A 23,191-nucleotide genomic window follows, 5' to 3' on the forward strand; every position below is an offset into this window, starting at 1 on the left:
ATTTCCACTGCTGTACGCGTTTCCTCCAGTCCCCGTCATTCCTCAGGCGTTACGGAGGTTACGGAGGTTCGGATCCCACATGATCCTCATTGCTCTGGATTGGGCTAGGAGAGCGTGGTACCCGGACCTTCTGGAAATGTCCATCTGCCCTCCACGCCGTCTTCCCTACCGAGAGCATCTGCTCTCGAGAGAGGGGCGGTCAGGTTCTCCATCCAGAGGTCAGGACTCTCAACCTTCACGCTTGGTATCTGAAAGGTTGAGATATTTGGGACCTCCCGGATGATGTGATGGAGGTGTTGCTTTCGGCCAGAAGCCCAGCGACAAAATCCCTGTAGCGTTGCTGCTGGCGTACGTTTTCCAACTGGTGCAAAGGACAAAATGTTAATCCTTCTCAGTGTTCCATTCCTATGGTTTTGTCTTTCTTTCTTTCTTTGGCCCACAGGGGCCTTCAAGTAGGTACCATTAAAGGTTACCTGGCAGCGCTGTCTATATTTAAGCACTCGTCTGAAGAATGCTTTACTTTAAGATTCCTTTGATTTCTCAATTTCTTAAAGGACTGACTAATGTGTTCCCGCCGTCCCCTTTCCAGGTGCCAGTTTGGGATTTGAATTTGTTTTTTTAATTTCTAATGGGTGCTCCGTTTGAACCTTTGCACTCTTGTCCTTTGAGATTATTGTCCTTCAAGACCGTGTTCTTGGTTGCGGTTACCTCCGCTCACAGAGTGAGTGAATTGCAGGCACCTTCACCTCACCCTCCCTTTACTGTGTTCCACAAGGACAGGGTTGTACCATGGGTATGTCCTTCCTTTCTACCTAAGGTAGTTTCTGAATTTCATTTGAGCCAGAAAATGGTTCTTCCTTCTTTCTATCCTCCTCCTCATCCTGGTAAGGAAGAGGAGCGACTCCATAGGTTGGATCCTAGGAGGGCTCTAAGCTTTTATATTCGTAGGATGTCCATGGTCAGAGTGGACGATCAGCTTTTTGTGGGATATGCTGGACACCGAATGGGCCAGGCTGTTGCCAAACAGACCTTGTCCAGGTGGATAATGCTCACTATTACTGAATGTTAATGATTGGTGGGTAAGGACCCTCCTGAAGGGTTGTAAGCTCATTCCACTAGGGGCGTGGCTACTTCCACAGCCCTATAACGGGGAGTTCCTATTAGGAATATTTGGGATGCAGCCACTTCGGCTTCTATCCACACCTTTGTTAAACATTATTCCCTGGATACCATCCATGGTCAAGATATGGCCTTTGGTAAGGTGGTTCTTTATTCCGCCATCTGATTGTTTACTCTAAATTCTATTCCCTCCTCCATTTTCTGGTACTGCTTTGGGAGTCTGTCAAAGATGTGGAATACGTTGGAGGACACAATCCATTTGAAGAACAAGTTACTTACCAACTGGTAACGTTCTTTCGATTGGATGTTCCTCCAACGTATTCCACATCACCCTCCCAGCCTGCCCCTCTGGAGAATTTCCCATGCGATTGCAGCTTACGTTTGCGCAAGGATATGTGCAGTCACAGGCATTGGATTGGTGCCACACGTTATGGGGGAAAAACATAAACTGAGGCTATGGGCGCCGTGCGTCCTATTTATAACATCCAGTGACGTCGCCCCCAACGGAGGCCTTCGAGGGACATCGACCCAACACCATCGACGCAGGACGCCCTCTGCCGAAAAAGTTTCCAAAGTACACAGCTGTGGACATTACATGTCAAAGATGTGGAATACGTTGGAGGAACATCCAATCGAAAGAGCGTTGCCAGTTGGTAAGTAACTAGTTCATCTGCGTTTATCAATGAAATCGGCCGGGTCTCTCCCGCCCTTATGGAAGACTATATTTGCGGTGAGCATTGATTGTGGAAGTCGACCATGTGTCACCGCCTCTCCAATTACCTCTTCTAGTCTGGGTGTGAGCTTGTTACTCATGCTCAGGGCCGGATGCTTTACTGGGGGAGAGTGTGGCTATTGCGCTTGCAATTCCGGAGGCTGTGATGTGGGCATCTAAAATGCTGCGTTGGTTTTTATCCATTATCCTCTGTCTGAGCAGCAAGGCGTGTCTGCACATCCTGCAGGTCCCGTTTTATGTCCAGAACTGTTGTATTTGCTTCCTCGGTACGCTGGCCAATTATTCTAATTTCTGCCAGTGTAGTCTGGAGCTGCGTTTGGACATCCATTTCTGTTATATTTCTATTGGATCTTCTTGGTAAACCAAGTTGCGTGGTGATGGGGGCGTTCTCCAGACCAGGGGCGTGATCACTCTGTTGCATGCCACCTCTGCTGTCCCTTCCGTGCAAGCCTTCGCTCTTCCTTAGGTGGCGGGGGGCTTCTTTCTTATTCTATTAATTTGTGCACTGATGTCTCTCCAGTCAGGCTGGTTTGTGCAAAATCGATGGTGGGCCTGGATGGTCTTCCTCCGGGGAACGCAGTGTGCGGGATTCCCCTGCGGCTTGTGCAGCTGGCCCCTCCAGTATGGGTTAGTTGCGCTCTGTTTAGAGTCTGCCTATGCTGGTGGACACGTTAGCGCCTGAGAATGTGCGCACTATCAGTGTGCTTGGACGTTCTTTGTGCACTGTCTTTGTGTCCCCCCTCCTGCCTGTGCCTGGTCCCACGGTAGTCACTGAGCTATCCGGGGGAGGAGGGACCTCCGTGCTATCCCGGGGGTATTGCGCCTTGGTAAGTATTAGGCGTTGCCAGGCGCCTTATACGTTCCTTGTGTGGGGCCCCTTAGATTCCCCATGTTCAGCCCACTTGTCTGGTGTCTGCATATGATCAACCCTTGCGTTCAAGGGGGTGTTGCAAGGCCTTGCTTTTGTCCCAGCAGTGATGCCTGCAAATGCTGGTTGCTCCTGCTGCGCCAGTCACTTACTTGTGGGGACATGCCTGGAGTGCTCTGCCCGTTCGGGTCGGGGAATCTGTGCCGGCGGTAGCTGGAGTCTTCTCCCTCCCGGGGGCGCACTTCACACGCAGTGATTAGCCACTCTTTACAGTCCTCACCTTGGGGGAGATCGTAGCCTCTCGCTGCGGTCCTGCTTCTCTGTCGGGTCTCGGGACGTGGATACTTTCTGCTCTTACTGTCCTGGATTTGCTGTTCGCTGGCACAGTTTCCCTCCATATCGTTTCCATCTGTGTCCCTCGATGGAGAGCATACCTTAGAGTTCTTCACCACGTTGTCAGCTTTGCAGCTTCCTGGGCCCGCGTTGGTGCGGGTGTGGGTGCCCCTTGCTCCATTCACGGCACCTGGGTCTGGTTCCTTACCCGCCGTTTGCAGCGGGCAGCCCCAATCGCCTCCTGCATGTTGTGGATCTGGTTTCTGCTGCTGGTCCCTCACCGCCGTTGTGGGCGAATCTAGCTTTGCCAGCGCCTGTGTGTAGGGATCGCTCCGCGCCCTCAGGTGCCTGTGCTTTTGGTGGGTTTTGCTGCCTGCGAGGGTTCAGTTGCGAGCCGCCTGCTAACGCTGTTGGTTCTTCCGTGCGGTTTTCCTTTTAGTTTCGACAATATCACTGAGCATTGCGGATTGATAATTCCTCCGTACTTAGTCGGTTCCTCCATACTTAGTCGGTTAACGTGTTTTGTAAGGATCTGCCTTAACGCTTCATGCTATCGTTGGCAGGAACGTCAGCCCACAGCCATCTTGCTCGGGCTCTCGAGCGCCCCCCGGACGCCTAGAGTTTTGACTTTGTCTTGCACTAGAATGTTGCTCTTTCCGACTCAGAAGCTTTTGGTGCTGTTTGCTTAATTTAGCCCAGGCCTGTCGGGATCCAAATATGAGGAGCTCTGTTATTGGACATCCATGCTTCTATTCTTTCATATATATATGAGCCAAAGCAGCTGAGTCCACCGAGTAATCATCACTCAGTTCCAAGACCAGCTGAGTCATCAGCATAGTTCGTGAAGATTACCCCCAGCTCATCGAGGAGCGAGTAAAACGACCTGATATATAAATTGAACAAAACGGGTGACAGGCATGCCTCCTGGGTCACGCTGCACAGCGTGGGTGCCAGAGGGGAAGAAGCTGGGCCCCATCGGATTCCGGACTCCCGGTTTGATAAGAAAGAGTGGAACCAACGGACCGCCTCTTTAGAGCAATGTCTGAGATGATGTAAGGAATGCAAAAGACTGTCATAGTCCACTAAATCAAAAGCCGCTGACGGGGCCAATAGATCAACAGCCCAGCTTTACCCTCATCCGCAATTCTCAACATGTGGGACTGCAGGTCCACAAGGGCTGTCTCAGTACTATACAAGGACCAAAAACCTGATTGCCTGTTGTGTAGGATGTTAAGTTGCCACTTTGTCAAAGACCTTTAGCAAGAAGTTACAGTTCGTAATCGGTCGGAGACTATTGGCTTCTCTTGGATCTAAGTTTGACTTCTTTACTAGGGGAGTGACCGTTACTACCTTGAGAGCATCTGTGTCTAAGCTTTCTTTAAGGGAGGCATTCATGAATCTGGTCAGGAAGGTGGCAAATAGTTGGATATTGGAATATCCAGGGGAAGGGTAAGGCAGCTCAACTAGAAAGGCCAGGCAACATTCGGCTCCATTATTACTGACAATCTCTTTATTTAAGTAGATCTATTTTGAGGGCTTTGCAGAACTAATGGAAGGATTCTAGAGCCCTTATCTCCAGAGGTAGGCTATTCCACAGTCTGGGTTCATATACTGCAAATCTACAATCTCCCCTAAAAACACAGGAAGAGGCTGGAATGGTCAATAACAATTTGTCCCCTGACCTTAGCGTCCTAGTAGGTTGATATCTGCCAATTTTTGTCCACGAATTATGATGGAGCAAGGTTGTTCAGACATTTATATATCAAACATAGGACTTTAAAATCAATTCTGTCCCCAACGGCCAGTGGAGTGCGCAGCGCAGTGCTGAAATGGGAGAATGACTGCAGCGTTTTGTGCTGTCTGTAACCACTGACGTTGTTTAAGCGAGATACTTGAAAGAAGGCTATTGCAATAATGTAGATGCAAGTTCACTAGGGCTCCTACCACTACTACTGCACAATTGTCACTAGGAACAAACTGGAGGGCTTGCCGTAAGTAATAAATCGCCTGCACCTTGGCCCCTACCTGAACTTCGCTTCTAAGATTGTCCAGCCAAAAGCATCAAAGATTTTTGAATTTTAGCATCAAAATTCAGTTTAGAGCCAAAAACGCCTGGTGAGAGGGAGTGCTTTTCGGTGTAGAGTCAAACAGTGCTTCATCTTTGAAATCTGCCCACCCTTCGGCTTTGTCCAGAAACCTTTTTTGTATTGCTCTGCTGCTGTCTGGATGATACTTTTTTTTTTTCTCTTTTTTTAAAATTCATTTATATAGCGGTGGGGACCCACAGGCAGGTGGGCGCACACTTACACCATGCGACAAATGAAAAGACAGGACTGGTGCAGTTAAATGTTAGGTGGTACTAAACCCTTAAATTTGGCTGAAAAGAAAGGTATTCTGTGTTTTACAGAAGGGCTTAAAGTTAGATTCTGGACGTAGGTTCAAGGAGAGAGCGTTCCATAGCTGAGCGCCTCGTTGGGAAAGAATTTGCCTAGGTCATTAAGGTGTTTGGTTTGCATGCGGCTAACCAGCACCGTCACGTTGGATGATCTTAAGTTTTTATTGGGATTGTATCTTGACAATGATGGACAATGCATGCTCTGAATCTACTGTCCAGAAACATTTTTTATAGAACCTGCCAGAAAAAACCTTTGTTGGAGCTATGCAACAGTCAGTACTTTAATTGATGAATAAAGGCTTTGCCCACGCCAATATGTCTCTTCCATTTTCCCCCTCACGGACTGAAGACACTTGAATCCGTAGGTTCTCCAATGCTGTTTCTTGGTTTCTCCAGTTTACACAAATTACTAACACTATTCTGTGTAAAGCCGGGTTTATCTCCTATTTGCAGGCATCAAATCAATGTTGGACCTCATCAACTATGTGTGTGGTATTTGGTGCACAACTTTGATACCTGCGCTTCTTCCATGTCAATGCACCTGAAACACATCAGTGAAATAGATTTTTTTCTTGACACTCGTGTGAAGAAGGGGCCCGATCCATTCCTCGTATAGCCAACTGGACAGAGTCTGGAGGCACAATTCACTTCAAGGAACCAATTCAGATTAAATAGGGCATATCCCTTAGTCTTTTTATTGTTTGGTCCAGTGTTATTTTTCGTAAATATCTGTGATTCAAATTGCTTAACCAGTGTTGCCAATATAGGTGGATCGGGGCATTGTGCTCACTTGACACATCCCTTCAAGTAGTCTTTGCAGTGCTGACAGACGTGCCTCTCATGAGGAGCATATTTGCAAGCCATGATTGCAAAGGTGCACTGATCTTGCAGACCAGCACATTCCCATAGATGTGTAGGTAGTCAGGGCTGTCAGAGTATTCCTACTGTCTTTCCACCTTGCAGTCCTGTACCAGATTGTTAATCTGATAGAGAGGAACATGTTTTAAAGAATACATCTCAGGGAAAGACAGACCCCTGAACATAATCTGAGTTCACAATGTAGGAATGGGCCTCTGCTCACAACATTTGCATGATAGCCCACCGCTTGGAGAGTGTTCAGTACACTGAAATAAGCCTTAAACTGCAGCACTGAGAGTTTCCACAGATAGGAGCCTGGTCGCACAAGAATGTAATAACTTCTGAGCCGTCCAAGTCTTACTTGACAGAAAATTACAACATTATGTTGATAGTACTCTAGTTTGAATGTTTTAAAGCACTGTGTCTATGAAGTATAAGTAAGAATCTCTTTCATCCATAGCTTGGCACCTAATTTCTCACTACAAAAGGCGATGCGCACCCTGAGGTCAAACAGTGAGTAGTTAGCCCATGGATGGCTTCCTTTCCCTCCTTGCAGCAATAGCAATTAAAGTTGATTAATTGCAGTTGCCTATCCCTCTTCATAAATAAGAGGGATCATTTGTAGCTGCCCTGCTGTTGGATTTGAAGCGTTACTACTTGAAATTATTTTGATATATTTTTACAGTGTTTTTTTTCTCTATATTAAAGAGCCCTAGGTCTTGCCCCAGTGCAGAGAGATTCAGTGTTTATGAATTCAATGAAGATACTAATGATGACACACACAGATTAGGTGTAAGTACATTTTCCATCTCCACCATGATAGTTTGATAAACTGCCAACCTTCAACCTGCAAGAAAGACAGCACTATAAAAATGTTTTCTTGTATTGGAAATCACTGTAAAGTAAGAGGTGTGAGGAATCGTGGGATTCAGTCACTTCTCCCCAGTGGGGGAGCCTTTCCTTGTGAGCCTATGGAGGTGGGCCCGCTATGCAATATTCCCCTAAGGGTGGCGGCAAGTAGGACTGCACAGATAGAGGCTCCCCTACGGGGGACAAGGACTCCCATTCCGCAGATGAACTCCCTAAATCCCTCTTGGACCAATAGTAGCATCAATCCTTCAGAAAGACCCAGCACACCAAGCCACTGTATTATTGTGCCATAAGAATCAAGGTCCCACCTGAAGAAATATCTGGTAAAAGTAAAACTACCGTGAAGAAGAAGAATGAGCGAGTAATACTGATCACTTGGTGGTTATAAACCAGCAATACTGTGACGAGGAGAAATTAGTAACCGAGAGTGCTCTACTGTAAGTGAAACCAGACTATGATGCTCCGCTGGGGGGGGGCAGCAATGTGTCTTAAAAAGGAAAGAAGGACCACTGTCCGAGATGAAACCCAGGAGTTTCAAATCAGAAGCTGACCGAAGGGGAGATCCTCCGCGGGGAGGAAGCAACCAGCTGGTGTACATGAGAAGCAACAAGAGTTGAAGGCATAGGAGAGTAGGGAAGAAAGCCCTAGCGGAGAGAGACAGTCATGAGTGGTGGTGTGAACCGTGAGAGGTGGGCTGTGCAGACTGGCAACGACGCTGAGACCGCTGTAACGCTGGCGCTGTGGACAAGAAGCAGAGATTCAGTGGGAAAGCAGAAGCCATCCTGACCAAACAAAGAGAGGTCCCTATCCTGCATGCAGGCCCGGTGATGCCAAACTGTGAGGAAAGAAGGTAAATGGGACGGCGGAAGACCCGGGAGGGAACACTGATATGATGAGTACCAGCATCCTACTCGCCCCAATGATAGGAGGAATAACCGAGTGTGTGAAACCCATCACGGGACTCATCCTACTCGTCCCAGTAATACAAGAAAGAATGGCGTGAGTGAAACCCATCACGGCACTTATCCTACTTGTCCCAGTGATACAAGAAAGAACAGAGAGTGCGACTCATCACAAGAGTGATCCTACTCATCCCAGTGATGCGAGAGAGCAGAGAGAGTGAAAATCATTGCGGGACTCATCCTACTCATCTCAGTAATATCAAATATTAATTTGATTAAGCACTATTTCTGTAACAAAATATGTAATTATTCATTGTAATATTTCTTGGTATGTATTATATTCGTAATATTCTTCAGGTACGTTTAAAATTTTATTTGATTGAATTTACTCTATTTTATGATCTCATGTCTACTTCGAATCATGCTGCACGTAAATTGTATCACTCCCACATCCCTCAACATTATATATTTGAGTCCAAAACCCGTAAGTGGAATCCAAGACAATGAGGCGCAGATACAATTGGCCGTATGTACTATGTTGAACTTTCAACGGATTCTGTGAGATTTTGTTTGAGGTTACTCCTCCATGTAAAAGGCGCAAGATCCTTTGCAACATTTTCTTTTCTATTAACATAAATTACACCACATAATATATTTACACTCTGAAAATGTCCACTAGTTATTTCAATAAAACATTTGCAAGAATGCTAAAAACTGGTCTGTCTAGCACAGAGGCCAGATCACAGTTAGCAATGCCAGCTCTTGCTGCACGGCCCAATGCCCCGTTACTCCATTCTCCAACACTTCAAGCCCTGACGTATTGTCCAGGAACCCATGGCAGATGGCCCCCGAATCTGTGGGTTACCATAATGATCAGTTACAAGACACCTTCCCCTGGTCAACTCACGCAGTTGTCTTTCTCCTGAAGGGAAACAAATTTGAGCAACCAGGGTATGCATGCTACATACATACTTTGACGAATCTGGGCTATTTCTCTCCAGGGCTAGCTATTTCTCTCCAGGGCTAGCCACCCCCTTTGAGGCTAAGGAGGTGAGCCCGCTCAGCAACACCCTCCCTAGGGGTCAGGGCGGGTGGGTCCTCACTGGAAGTGGCTGTCCTCTTGGGGACAAGGAGTCACATTGCTGCAAGGAACTCCCTGGCCAGAATGCAATATCTGCCTATATGGGAATCGCAAAGACTGTTAACGCTGCTTTGGATTTACTGAGTAGTGACATTTCTTCAATCTCTTTTACTTCATGTAATGATGGCCTCTGCCTGAATGCCACAGTCAAAGAAGAAAGACGCACTCCTTTTGTTTGTGATGACGTACATAAAACCATGAGGAACCTTGAATGGAGGAGAGTGAATCCTACACAGAGGAGAGTCTGACAGGAAGACGTCCTGGAGGGGCAGAGCCACGCTAGACCATGGAGCCAGCGGTAGTTTGGAGAGCGAACAAAATACTTGCAAGACGGCAGAGCTCTGCTGTGCTGAGGGGCAAAGAAGGCTGGATCAAGAAGGCGGAGGAGACGGTGACGGTAAAGTGTCTCTCTCGTCTGGTAGCTCGACCACACGGACGCCGTGGTTGGCCTGTGGCCCGCTAACTAATGCCAAGACCAGAGCGCAGCAGATAAACCAGACACCCGATCTCTGCACGATTAGTGTATTAGCTGCCAAGCCAAAGAGGTAGCAGCGTTGCAGGGTGCTAACAGTGATAATGGAGGCTGGCCACAAAAGTTTATAGGAACCAGATAAATATGAGCGAGCAGATGCCTTACCAAAATTGGTCAAACTCAAGTCTATTGGAGCACCTGAGGGCTTCGGAGATTCCTAAGAAACCGAGACATTAATAGTCGAGGCTGGGACATCCACATGGGTTAGAGGAGCCTGACGAACCTGAGCGAGTAGACACCCTACCTAAACCAAACTACAGCAAACCTAGCAGAGGGTCCAAGGCTATTGGGGAGCCTTGAGAAACAGAGACAGTCCAAACTGGAGAAAGAGAGAACCTGGAGGGTCCCAGACATTAAGCATCAAATGGGAATATTGTCAAACAGTCGGAAATGGGGTTATCGATTTAAGCAAACCTTTCTTCCTGGAAAAGAGGGAACCGTATCAAAGTAAGACTTGGCATACAGAACCTACAGAAAAGTTGTGAACAATGTTATGAATAACTGACAAATTGAAACCTATTGAAAAGAGATCCAAACGATTAGGCAAGGCTGAAGCCCAAATATAGAGGCCATTGCTCCGCCCCCCATTCTTTTTGTTAATTTTGTCTTGTAAAGGGGTAGGGGCTAGTTGGCTAATAGGATTTGGACTAAGTACTGTTTCCTCTTTAGTTTGTTAGGCAGAGAACTTACCTCATAGCAGTAGGTTTAGATGGGCGTTTTTTTCTTTTTATTTAAATGAAACATCCTAAACCTGACATACCTTAGTCCAAGTCCTCCACCTTGTTTGCCGCAATACCCATAATCCAATGTAATACTTTTAGCAAGAAGATTGATGCTCTTACCAAACATAATTTAATGAAAATTATTCAGAAAATACATATTTGTGCTATACACACAAGCATTTCAATATTAAAGTCAGATTTTTTGCCTTCGTTAATGCTTATTTTAAGCCTTTGTGGGAGGTTCAACTTTGAGAACTGCACGTGGTGCTTTTGAAAGTGTTTTGTCAACTTGTTTGGATTCCTTTTGAACTTGATGATCAATAGGCGGAAGGTAGCAAATATGCATTACATTTAAGACGATGCATGTTGCAAATTGATATTGTTTACATTGTGTGCACACTGTTTTGTTATGGTTGAAATTATATTTCTCATTGTTTGTTTCTTCCCAGACTCTGGTGCAGGGTTTGGAAGCCCTAACAACGTGTGTGCATCATGTCTGCAATTTGGATGAAGCCGTAGCCTTGGATACCATCCAAAGTTTGCCAGCTTCTGTTCTTCAAGTACTTCGTAGCACATTCACTCATTGCCGGGTAGGTAACAAGGGAGTGATTCTTCTATTGGCAATATGAGAAAAACTAAATGAAGTATATAGTTTTATGTTGATGATGAACATTGTATATTCGCAGCCTATTCAGCACCATTTCTTCATCACAAAATGTTTGTTGCATTTAAAAAATGTGCGGGTGGTCTTCTCAATAACTATTAAGAGCTGGTCTCACTACTGTAAATACGATTAATGGTATCTAGTTGAAAGTAGCACTTTAAATAAATACATTTCTGGTGGTGATTGCTTAATCTTCTCTCTTGGATACAACACGAGTCGTAAGTGCCATATAACAAAATATGCAGGAGCACTATTACCTTTCTTGTGACACACATCTCTAAAATGATTAGAAGTGCGTCCTAAAATAATCTTTTCAAAAGTACATACTTTGTATTTACAAACAGGTTTTAAATTGAAAAATACTTCAAGTAGAATACTTAATACGTTTTTGTGTACAGTACTTGTCACAGACATTTGTAATTTTGGGGGAGCCAGTATGTGATGTGTGAACTTCCAGAGAAATAAACACTATCTGTTTTTGTGAAGAAGCTTGACAACAGTGAGGGAAGTGGAACTTGCCTTTCCTGGCTTACTAGGGGCAGATACAACAAATGGGTTTGACTGTCGCCTGAAAGTGCATGGAGACACAATCATTAAGGAATCAAAGAGGCAGTCAGGAAGGCTGGCGAGGGAACGCCAGGATGCATTAATACTGAAGGCATGCAGTAAGGAGAAAGCAAGCAGTGAGTACCATGACTCTGGAATGGACATGGGATGGCCAATTGCTGTAAAGGAGCTAAAGGTGGGAAAGTATGCTGACGGCGAGTAGGAAAATACAACCCAGTACGAGTCATAGGTTTGCAAAGTGTGCGCAGGAAAGAATCTGTAGTGAGTCAAAGGCAGTTTGTGAAAGTAGTGCGGTACTGATTGATCCAGCAACCAAATGAAACCAAACCTGCCGAGCCATTTTTTAGTTTGCTATGGTATGATGATGTAAGGAAGGCATGGTATCAAACAGTAAGATGGACACAAGTGATCACAGTACAAGAGTGTTTATTGAAATTCAATTGGGTTATAAAAATTACCTATCTAATCCTAAATCTAAAGATGGGAGCAAGCTACAACCATCAAATAATAATGCTGTCCTAGTCGAGTCTGTCATAATAAAAGGGCCTACTAGAGCTTAGCACACTCTTTGGCTTCTGTAGCACGAGGATGCAGTGCAAAACGTCAACATCAAAGTTTCTGCCATTCAAAGTCTCTTATGTCAGAGGGCCTGATGCAACACGACAAAACATAAGAGTGCCTTTCTTTTCAGGATTTGCACTTATACAATTTCTCGGGTGGTTCACTGCTCACCCCTGATCCCCCTCCGCCGGGCTCATACCCACTTTAACACAAAACCTTCAATTGGTCTCCCTCTGCCGGGCTCGGCCAAATTCATGTACTTTTCAAAACTTTCTGTACTTCATCAAAAATCGAAGACTTTCCACTGTGCGCAGGATTTTCTCAGTTCACAAAAAAAGCCTTGCTGATCCTTTAACACTCTGCGTCAAAATGTTCACTATTCCTTTACTCTAGAGGGAATGACTCCCTTCCCCTGGATCACTGGTTTGATCCTCCTTGCAAGCTCAACTACCAGGAGAATGACTCCCTTCTCCTGGCCTTTATCATGCTTATCTCACAGTTTACAACACCAGGGCGACTCCCTTCCCCTGGCCTTTTTATACACTTGGTTTCACAGTTCAACCCTCTACTGGTTTGTTCTGGCAGAGCGCACTCTCCTGGGGTACTGGCCTGAAAAAGATGACTTCTATTGATCTTCCCTTGTGGGTGCAGGTCCCAGACCTGTATCTCTCTACTACTTTGATTTGCCAGACCTGGGTTGCTTCCTGCCAGGTACTGACATGAAGAAGATGACTTGCATTCTGTTTCTGCTCTTGGTACTCGACCCTTCCTTGGTGGTTGATGGCTTTACTTGACCCCCAGCACACGGGAGTAGCACTCCAATTCTCTCTGGGTTTCTGTGTGGGGACCCAGACCCCTTCTCAGGTGGTCAGGTGTATCTCTTCCCATTGGGACGAGGGAGTTTATCCATGAGGCTAGGCTTGGCTCTCCACTCCACCCGCTGGGTCTCCTGCATTCCCCGTTACCTGCTTTTCAAACAGGATGAGTCACCGCTCTTCCAGGGTTCGTAGTTCTTCTAGCCAGCCTCCCTGGTCCTCTTCTGTCCTTCTGCAGCGGCTCCTCAAGCCCCTCAGACTTCGAACGGTTTTGGTAGTGTCACTAAACCTGATGGTCCTCTTCCCCCCCAGGTATGAGACTGCCACTCATTCGGCAATCCCGGTAGGAGTCGGCCTCCTGCCGGCTCCTCTGCTATTTCAGTAACATCTCACTCTTTCTCCCTTCTCGGGAACAGTGCTTGACTGGATCTGATGGTCCACTTCACCACAGGTGACTGCCACTCCTTTAGAAATCCCGGTAGGAGTCGACCTCTGCTGCTTCGGCATCTGCAACGTCTCACCCTCTCTCCTTCATCCAGTCCGAATCTCTCGTGTAGCTGTCGCGGGCTCCTGACTGCCGCAGTCGAAGACGCGTAGTCCTTCTTCAGTGTCCTTATCATAGGGCTTGTCCCACCCTTGTTAATGGCTCCTTGGTATTCTTTGTTTCTTGTGAGCCACCTCGTCTCAGTACTGTAATACCTGTCTACTATCAGTAGTGGTTACATCTTGAGGTTTGCAGAGATAGATGAAGTGTTGGGTAAGGTATTGAGGTTACACTATAGGAGCTGTGTTTTTGTTTAAAGGAGTTGTACCGCGTTCTCCCTAAATGGTTGTCCTTTTCCCTAGAGAGGAGTCTCTTCCCATGAAATTCTCCCGCTGAGTACCACCCCTAAGACGACTATCTGGTAGCAGCCCGGCCTCATGGGTACGGGCTCCACCTCGGGGAGAAGTGACAACATCTAAGGGTTTGTTTTACAGGATTGATAGCTCGATGAAGGGACCTTAATTGTAAGACCTGAGCTCTCCCCTATGATTACCTGCCCTTGAATCGTTTTCCAGAAGAACCTAAATAAAACCATGACTTAAGGTGTACGTCTCAATTTACTAAATCGGATGTAAGAACCTTACTAAGGGAATAAGATTCCATTGCTAATGCAGTTTCAGGGATCCAGCCCTCAGGAAACGTCTTAACACACACCTTCTCTAAATGATGTGGTGCCAAATGCACTTTCAGACAACAAAGGCATATAGCAACCTGCTTGGTTCTTTCCATTCTTGTTCGTAGGGATATGTCTCCATACTGCTCTCTAAGCGTATTGCCCCCCCCACCCTTTACTTCGTCAAAAACACTTCTTCACCACTTACCTCTTCAGCATTCACTTCTTCAGACATTTACTTTTTACCCTTTCAAATTGTGACGGTGGCAATGGATATGGTAAGGTTAGCTGTAAGGTTAGGGAAGAATATGGGCTAGAAAAGAAGGGGTCCGGGGCTCTCCCCCCTGTAATGATGAAGTGAAAGATTTCAGAAGTAAAGATATGAAGAGGTAAATGTGACAAAGTGAATGCTGAAGAAGTAAAGACATATGTCCCTCTAAGCAACTTAGCATATTTAGTGCCTTTCATGCTTCTTGACACGCCTACCATCAAGTACTTCTCTCCTTGGCTTTCCATTACAGATATGGCTAAGATATTTGCAAAGTCTAACAGCGGGTTATCAACCTGGGCCAAAGATGGTGATTTGTATAGGCTGCTTCCAAGAAGTATTTTCTGCCACCTTGTTTATGGCTGTTAGACTGTGTTATATCAACACACCAACCTGTTGTCCCCTTCCAGGGCAACGTTTTTCTCCTGTTCTCGCTTTGTGTTTGATCCCCTTCCAAGGTCTAGTTCTCCACCTTTGTTGGTCCACCTTTGTGCTTGGACCAGAGTCCGATCAAGCGGGAGAACCAGACCCATGGTGTGTATCTATGGGTCTGGTTTTCCCGCTTGATCGGACTCTGATTTAGGGAGAGAACCGGGCCTTGACAGAGCCAGAAATGGGGTGTTGATCAGTCTCTCTCCTTCTGTAATGGATAAGATTCCCTTTTTTCCAAAAGGTAGGAACAGTACTCTTGCCTCTGCAATCTATTTAGGCCCCAGACTGCTCTAAATTTTCTCGGCTCTTTTGGTCTACCAAGCTCTTCAGCCAACGTTTGCACTCCTTTCAGACTGCGGGAACAGAGCCTCTTTATACTGCCTGGGCCACAAACTCCTACTCCCTGATTTTTCTCGGCTGAGTGATGCTGGAAAAATGTTCAGTGGGGAATGCTAGTCAATGAGGTCACCTCACCAAAAGTATTTTGTTTTGGAGCTTATTTGATGCACATGAACAAGGACTAACCCCTTCAGTTGAAGTGTGTTGGTGGGTGTGTTCCATTAAAGAAATGTTTGATAAAACACTGCTCTTTATAGGTCACAGAAAATGGCTATTTCTTTTTTTTTTGACTGGCTGAAACGTGCTGCTTGTGTTAGAAACAGCTAATATAAGAGTGCACCTATAGAACTGCGAATTATTACAATTGTTACAAATTATATGTATGAAGAGAGGCAGGATGGTGAAGGAGGGTAGATATATGAGGAAGTGAGGCAGGTGCATGTATATTTCTGAGGCTTGTGAATCTGCATAGGCCAGTATCTAGTGGCAAAGTATTACTGGAAGGAAGAGGGCCTCTCTTGGCCCTCTTCCTTCTACCACCCTACCAACTGTGAGGCTAAAACCCTCGGGATCATCTTCGACTCCACTCTCTCCTTCTCTCTTCACATCTCTGACATCTCTAAGTCACACTACAAGCTGCACCTCCTCAGAGGTATTCTTCCTTTCCTCTCCTTCCCCCAGAAGCTCACTGTATCCAGAGGTCTTGTTTTTCTCTGCTGGACTACGACAATAGCCTCTTTCTAAATCTACCTGCTTCTACTCTCTGCCCTGTGCAACTCCTCCAGAACAGGACTGCAAGACTTGTCCTTGGCCTCAAGCCCAGGGATCGTATCTCTCCAGGACTGAAATCTCTGCACTGGCTCCCAGTGGCTGCGAGTGTCGCTCTAGAAAAATAGGCACCCCTCGATCACGATGTTATGTATCATGCTGTCCGAAGACCAACCGTCTCATGCATTTAGTACTAAAGATATATAACCGTAAGCTTGACCAAAGTGCGGCCATTTTAAGGTGACTGAAATCGCCATTTTGTTTTCTTTAACGTTTTGCTTTTTGCTTTCTGTTAAACTGCTTCGCTGAAAGAATATTCTGCTTTGCTAGTGCACAATGCAAGGCCGAGGGAGACATGTTGAAACATAATGGAGCAACCAGATAGAAATGCCCTGTCTCCTCCCACGCGCTATCCTTGAAAGAGAGCAGCGAGGCATCCTAATCGGCTCACAGGTGCCAGCAAGTCTCGAAAACACGGTAGTAATACTAGAAGCGAACATTAAATGGCATGAATTATGCTTTTCTTTGCGGCCCCCCCTTTCCCTGAGCCCTGTAGAGTCCTGGAGAGCGAGTTCACCCGTAGGATCCAAATAGAAACTAGGAGATAGGAAGGTCTGGAATGTGTCTCTTCCCCCGCATGCAGCTTGCCAAAGAGAACAGAAGCATTATGTTCTCTTCAACAAAGACTTATGTCTGCGGCCTTGCAAAGTTTGCAATTGTTGCTAGAACAAAGGTTTAAGATGTCATATTCGTCACCAATGTCAATCATCGTGCCCAATTCAAAGGAAAAGTACAAGGGGCGGTATTGGATGTGACACTACTGATTACAAGATGCTTGTTTTGTATATACGTAACTGATGTATGTTTTTTGCGCTCTTGCGTCTCCCGAGGTCTGATAGACGCACGTCGCGGGGCGTGAGACCAGTTGGCCAACTGAATTTACTTTGCTTTGCAATAAACCCTAGATTTTTGGGAATACAACCTCGTGTCTGGCGTATCAGTTCATGTGTGGTGATTGTGCCTCGTTTCCTCACGCGAGGGTCCCTCAGGCGCCCCTTCAAGATGGCGCCCGAAGAGGGACCCTCCCCCACTTGTTCCATCGTGTACGTTGTAAAATAAGGAAGGCGGAGAGAACGGCAAGGACGGGGCGATCGAGCCGGGATCAAGAGGTGTTCGGGGCGCCCCTGCGAAAAGGTGAGACTCCTTTGCAGATCTGCACACATCTGATCCCTGATCGACGTGTCCGGCCAGAGAACAAAGAGGCGAGGGTCCCGAAACGAGGCAGAGTGAGCCAAGATACGCAGACATGACGTCATTGGTTGCGTCAGTATACGGACGAATTGTGTCTTGAAAAGACACATTGATTAATCAGGTGAGTCGTGCCCCGATTCGTAAATAATCCTGATGTTGGTCGAGAGTTGTTTTTTCAAAATCAAACGCCCAGTGTAAGGTTGATTAGCCAAGGGTAAGGTTAAAACATGCCTGAGGTATTGTCCACGGTAGCAGGTTTTTTCCGCTGCGGCGGACAATCTTTGGAAACTGGCCAGGTCGTGCCACTGGTGGGAACGCCTGCGTATAAGATGTATGTGAAGTATGGTGTGGGAGCAATAATGTTTTGTGAGATTTGGCATAGACAAACCAGAAAGCAGGAAGATTTTCAGTGGCCGGACCATGGGAGTTTTGAGATGGCGAGGATAGATAATTTGGAAAGCTATTAATGAAGAAGAAAACACGCCCTGCAACATTTGATATTCTTAGGGATTGGAGGAGAGAAGCCATGCTCCGTTTCAAAAGTAGAGAGAATCATGCGCGCAGGCATAAATCGAAATCTGAAAGAAAGGAAGAGAAAGAGGAGAAGGAGTGGAGTAATAGTTTGAGAAGATCAAATAGACGCGATCAGTTGAGTATAGAAAAAATATATCCACAACGAGAATTGCATGCATCAGATGAATTGATAGAAAAAATATTGACTGACACAAAGCAAAGCCCAAGCCGAGAGACTCAAAAGACTGTGTCAGTAGCTGTTACTCTACCCCCTCGTGTTGCTCAGCCCCTCCCAGCTGTTCAGACCCTAGCACAGCCACAGACTGCACACACGGCGCCTCTGGTTAGCCAATCAGCCTCGCAACAGATACAGATGCAGCCCGTTCCCATGGCCCCATCTGCACCTCCCTCAGCAGATATCGTTTCTGTTCCATCTGCCCCCCCCTGTAACTGAACTTGAATCTGGTGAAAAGAAAGAAGGGGTTGGACAGAGTGGATGTGCAAGGGTGACTCGTAGCGCGATTAGTAAGGAGAGAAAGCAAGAGTTGCGAGACCAAGCCGAAATGTATATATATGGGAATGATGAAATGGCAGCGATGGCCTCGATATTTGACTTTAGGAGGAGCAACAAAAGACATGTATTGTTGGAATGCATGGGTGAATATTTGGTGGCAAGATGGAAACAGATACTTGGGAAGTTACCACCACAACGATTGCTAGATTTGAATGCTTTGGCCTGTTGTAGAGGGAATGATGAAGAGATGAGGGAACATGTAGATCGGCTTTTTGAACTAAAAGGTGAACTTGACGATGAACATACTGAAATGTTTGCCACACCTGGGTATAGGAGTAGGGATATTAGGAGAGATAGAACTGAAGCGGCAGAGCCATATATACAGCAGCGATATCTGCCGTCGTCAAGACAGACAGGCGACAGACTAAGAGTGTGTTTGCGAGAGGCGTTGAAATGGATTTTGGATCCTAGTATTCCCGTAAGGGAGATAAATGAAGTATGTAATGAATACCCCTTGCCAATGAGAGTAGAAGCATTACGAACAATGGTTGAGGTGCAACTCCAGACGGTAGCAGGACACAATAGAGGGAGAGGAAATGCCCAGGGCAGAGGTAATTCGAACATGCATGGAGGGCCCCTGGGATTGAATCAATGTACGTATTGTAGAGGGTGTCACTGGCGAGCGCAATGTCCACACCTGCAGAATAGAAGTGGGGACGGTCTGAGAAGACAGGATAGAGGGCATCCAGGAGCAAATGGGCATAACAGGAATAATGTGCAGCAACACCAAAATAGTCAAGGGAATGGTGCCCAAACCTAAAGTCAAACCCCTCCTCCGAATCAAAGCCAGCAGAATATGCAAAATGGAAATAGAGGGAGGGGCGGGAACGTTTTTGATACTCATTCGAATGTGTACTATAATAATAGTAGCGTCTACACATCGGATGATGTGTTATTTCCCCAATAGGACAGCCCAAGACAGGGGTTGGAACCAGTGACTATTCCCGTGAATCAGAAAGGATCCTACGTAGAAATGAAAGTCGGGAATAGTGAGCACAGCTTCCTTGTGGATACGGGGGACAGAAGTGTTCAATAGACCATCACTTGGTTCCAGAGATATGATATTTTATTTATATCGCGCTATTACACAGGTGTTTCAGAGCGCGACCAGACAAAGGGAGGGGAACGGGGGAGAAACAAAAACAACGATCTTTCTAGGCCCAGTGACATTGAGAACGCGCAAGTGCATGGGGAAGGGAAAAAGGGGGAAAGTGCATGGGGAAGGGAAAAAGGGGGGAAAGTGTAGAGCATAGGAGAGAAACAAAATAAATAGTAAGTACATAAATAATTAAATGAGTGTTAGCAGTGGTAGTGCAGCCTGTAAGAGGCAAAGGTACTAGGTTAGTCAGATATGGAGTATCTGATAAGTGCAGAGGAACAGTGGGTGGGGACTGTATGGGTACAGACACAGGCCCCAGTGCAAGGGGTGGCCCGGAGGCAGTGCAGGAGGATGGCAGGGTGAGCAGCTACCTGGTCCCAAAGGGCAGAAGGTGGCCAGGTGCAGAGTGCCGAGGGGAAAAAGGCAGATCAGCAGGGGAGAAGCGGGGCGAATGCAGAAGCGAAGAGGAAGGTCTTGGGGAGCTTCCGGAACCGTAGATGGTTCTCCTCAAGTTTCAAGGTGACAGGGAGCCAGTTCCAAAGGGAGGCCCCGGCCAAAGACAGAGATCTACCTCCAGCTCGTTTCTTTGAAAAAGGACTCACCCTGAGGGAGTTAGAGGTAGAGGAGCGAAGGGCTCGAGAGGGGAGGTATTTACGGAGGGATAGTTGAAGGTATTTTGGACCCAGGCCCCAGAAAGCCTTGTGGACAATGCAAAGGGTTTTAAATTTAATCCTTGCATCCACTGGTAGCCAATGAAGGGATTCCAGAGCTGGAGAGATATGATCCCAGGGCTTGAGGCCAAGGACAAGTCTCGCACTCCTGTTCTGGATTAGTTGTAAAGGGCGGAGAGTACAGGCAGGTAGATTTAGAAAGAGGCTGTTACAGTAGTCCAACTTGGAGAGAATCAGAGCTTGGGAGACAGTGGGCTTCTGAGGGAAAGTGAGGAAAGGAAGAGTACCTCTAAGGAGGTGCAATAAGAAGTTTGAAGGAAAGTGATACCACTGTCAGGGCATACAAATATTTCAGTAGGGTTCGCAGGTACCCCAGTAATTAATCCAGAGTCTCAACCAGTACCAGTAACATTAGGTCCATTCACTGAATACTGTCCATTTCTCTTAACAGAAAACTGCGGGGAAAATTTGTTAGGCTTAAACCTGTTGAAAAAACTCAGTGCAGTTATACACTGTACACCGGATGGAGTATTTTTGACTATTTCGCCACAGAATGTACTAGTATCAGAATGTTTGTCCAAACCTTTGCCTGGGGAATTGAGTGAAGTGCCAACTTGTATATGGGAAACAAATGATAATGATGTGGGATGTTTGAAAATAGAGCCAGTGAAAATTACGTTAAAAGAAGGAGTAACGTTGCTGCGTATTCCACAGTATAAAATTTCAGCAGAAGGAGAAAAAGGATTGAAAAGTATTGTCTGATTTGGTAAAATTGGGGGTGATTGAGGAAATTACAGGCAGCACTTGTAACAGCCCCATTCTTCCAGTATATATGAAAGGAGGTAATGAGGTACCATATCGGTTCATAATTGATCTGCGTGCACTAAACAAGGTAGTAGATCCTCAATTTCCATTGGTCCCAGATGTTACCACAATTTTGACAATGATTCCAGTTTCAGCAGAATACTTTAGTGTTATTGATTTGAAGAATGCTTTCTTCAGCTTTCCAGTACACCAAGGAAGTAGATATCTGTTTGCCTTCACATTAGGAGGGCGATCGTTCACCTTCACGCGCATTCCTCAAGGCTACACAGAAAGTCCAAGCATCTATAGCAGAGCATTGAAAGAACAGTTAGATATGCTAGAGTTACCAACAGGATGCGTATTGCTACAATAAATAGATGACTTGTTGATTGCTGCAGATACAGAAGAAATTTGTAAAAAGAGTACTGTTTTGTTGTTAACACATTTGACAGCGCATGGCCAATAAGCAAGCTTAAAAAAGTTTCAATATTCTCGAAAGGAGCTAACTTATTTAGGCTACCTACTTTTGAAACAAGGGAGAAGACTGACGCCAGAGAGAATAGAAAACATTTCTGGTATGCCTATTCTAAAAACACAGAAAGGAGTCGGAGCCATAATAGGCATGGCTTCCTATTGTTGGCAATGGTTTGGCAATTTCGCCTTAATTGTAAAGCCAATGGTAAAGCCAATCCTTGACAAAGAAGGATGTTGTGATGCCTTTGCAGTGGAATGAAGATTGTCAGAAAGCATTTGACTTGCTCAAAACTGCATTATGTTCTGCTCCAGTTTTGGGCACACCAAATTATGAGAACATTTTTTTTTTTTTTTTAAATATTTTATTGATTTTATATTTTAGAAAAACACACAACACAATACAACTGTTAATTATTTACAGAAACCACAAAAGAAAATACGAGAAAGGAAAAAGAAAAAAAGAGAAAACTCCCCCCACCCTCCATCAAGCCAGAGCCGGCTCCCTTGTATCCTCAGTCGGGGCACCGTCAGGAGAAACATTGTCCGTAGGCACATCTTCAGAATTCTCAGAGTCGTCCAAGCCCTGTTGTGGGTTGGTCATAGAGGCCACCAATTGTCGCCAGGCCAGCAAGGGCCCTATCTCCTCCTCGCCCCCTCTAGTGACCGCTTCAAACCAAACCATGGATTCAGCCTTCGCCCACCTCATAAGGTCCGCCCACCATAGTTCCACTCTTGGCCTGCTAGCCGATTTCCAGTTCATGGCAATCCTGCGTTTGGCCAGAACATATGCCAGGTCCCTCAGCTTGCTCAGGTGCCTAAAGTGTCTGGGCCTGGGGAAGATCCCAAGCATACATGACCAGGCAGATCCCACGTCCAACACCACTCCCCCACTTGCGAGCTTCATCTTGACCTCCTCCCAAAATCTATACACTTCCGGGCAGGCCCAAAACATATGTAGCAACCCAGCTTCCACCTCCCCACACCTGGGGCATTTTTGAGTGATCGAGCCTCCGAACCGTGCGATCTTCTGGGGAGTCAGGTAGGCCCTGTGAGTAATGTAGAACTGGAGTTGTTGGAGCCGTGCATTTCGGGACACCTTTTTATGATATCCCAGGACCCTCTTCCACTGACCCTCCGTCATGAGTTCACCCATCTCCTCCTCCCATTCATGCCTCAGTTGGGGCAACTCTTTCCCAGCCTTCGTTCTGAGGAGTTCGTATATTCGTGATATTTCATGCCCACCCTCTGAGACATCATACATAGTTTCAAGGGTGGCATCAGGATCATCTGCCAGTGCCGTCTCCGGCCATCTCTTTCTTACGCGTTTTACTAGCCTGGCATGGGTGATGTACTGGCCTCTGTGCACCCCCGTCTCATCCTGCAACTTTTGAAAGTCCAGCGCCTCCCCCTCTCTCCATATGTCCCCAAGCGTGGCCAGGCCCACCGGCTCCCAATGCCTACGGACAGAGTGAAACAGTTGGGTGTCGTTTTCGCACACAGGGCCACCAGCGGGACCTGCCAAGATAGTGGTTCTGACTCCCCCATCAATTTCCATGTTCTGTGCCAGACCTCCCATCCCAACCTCAATAGCCACCCTCTTCCCGTCGGTTTATTCCTTTGTAGCCACACCACCTCTCTCAGGAAATATGGGGCCGCATCCTCACGCAGCAACCTAGATTCCGCCGAATCTTCATCAGACAACCACCTGGCCACATACAACAGTTGTCCCGCTAGATAATATAGTTCGAAGTTGGGCAAGCC

At 46.3% G+C, this 23,191-nt stretch overlaps 1 protein-coding gene across 3 annotated transcripts in view; it reads left to right on the forward strand.

Moving 5' to 3' along the window:
- FIRRM (FIGNL1 interacting regulator of recombination and mitosis) overlaps positions 1 to 23,191 on the forward strand; it is a 1,502,596-nt gene that overhangs the window by 208,221 nt on the left and 1,271,184 nt on the right. For all 3 annotated transcript variants that reach the window (XM_069641302.1, XM_069641303.1, XM_069641304.1), the window contains exon 5: positions 10,923 to 11,063. In XM_069641302.1, coding sequence (XP_069497403.1) covers positions 10,923 to 11,063 — 141 coding nt within the window. The remainder of the gene's footprint in view (positions 1 to 10,922; positions 11,064 to 23,191) is intronic.

This window comes from Ambystoma mexicanum, chromosome 1q (genome assembly GCF_040938575.1).
Source record: "Ambystoma mexicanum isolate Mex_15411 chromosome 1q, UKY_AmexF1_1, whole genome shotgun sequence".
In the NCBI taxonomy this organism is placed as follows: domain Eukaryota; kingdom Metazoa; phylum Chordata; class Amphibia; order Caudata; family Ambystomatidae; genus Ambystoma; species Ambystoma mexicanum.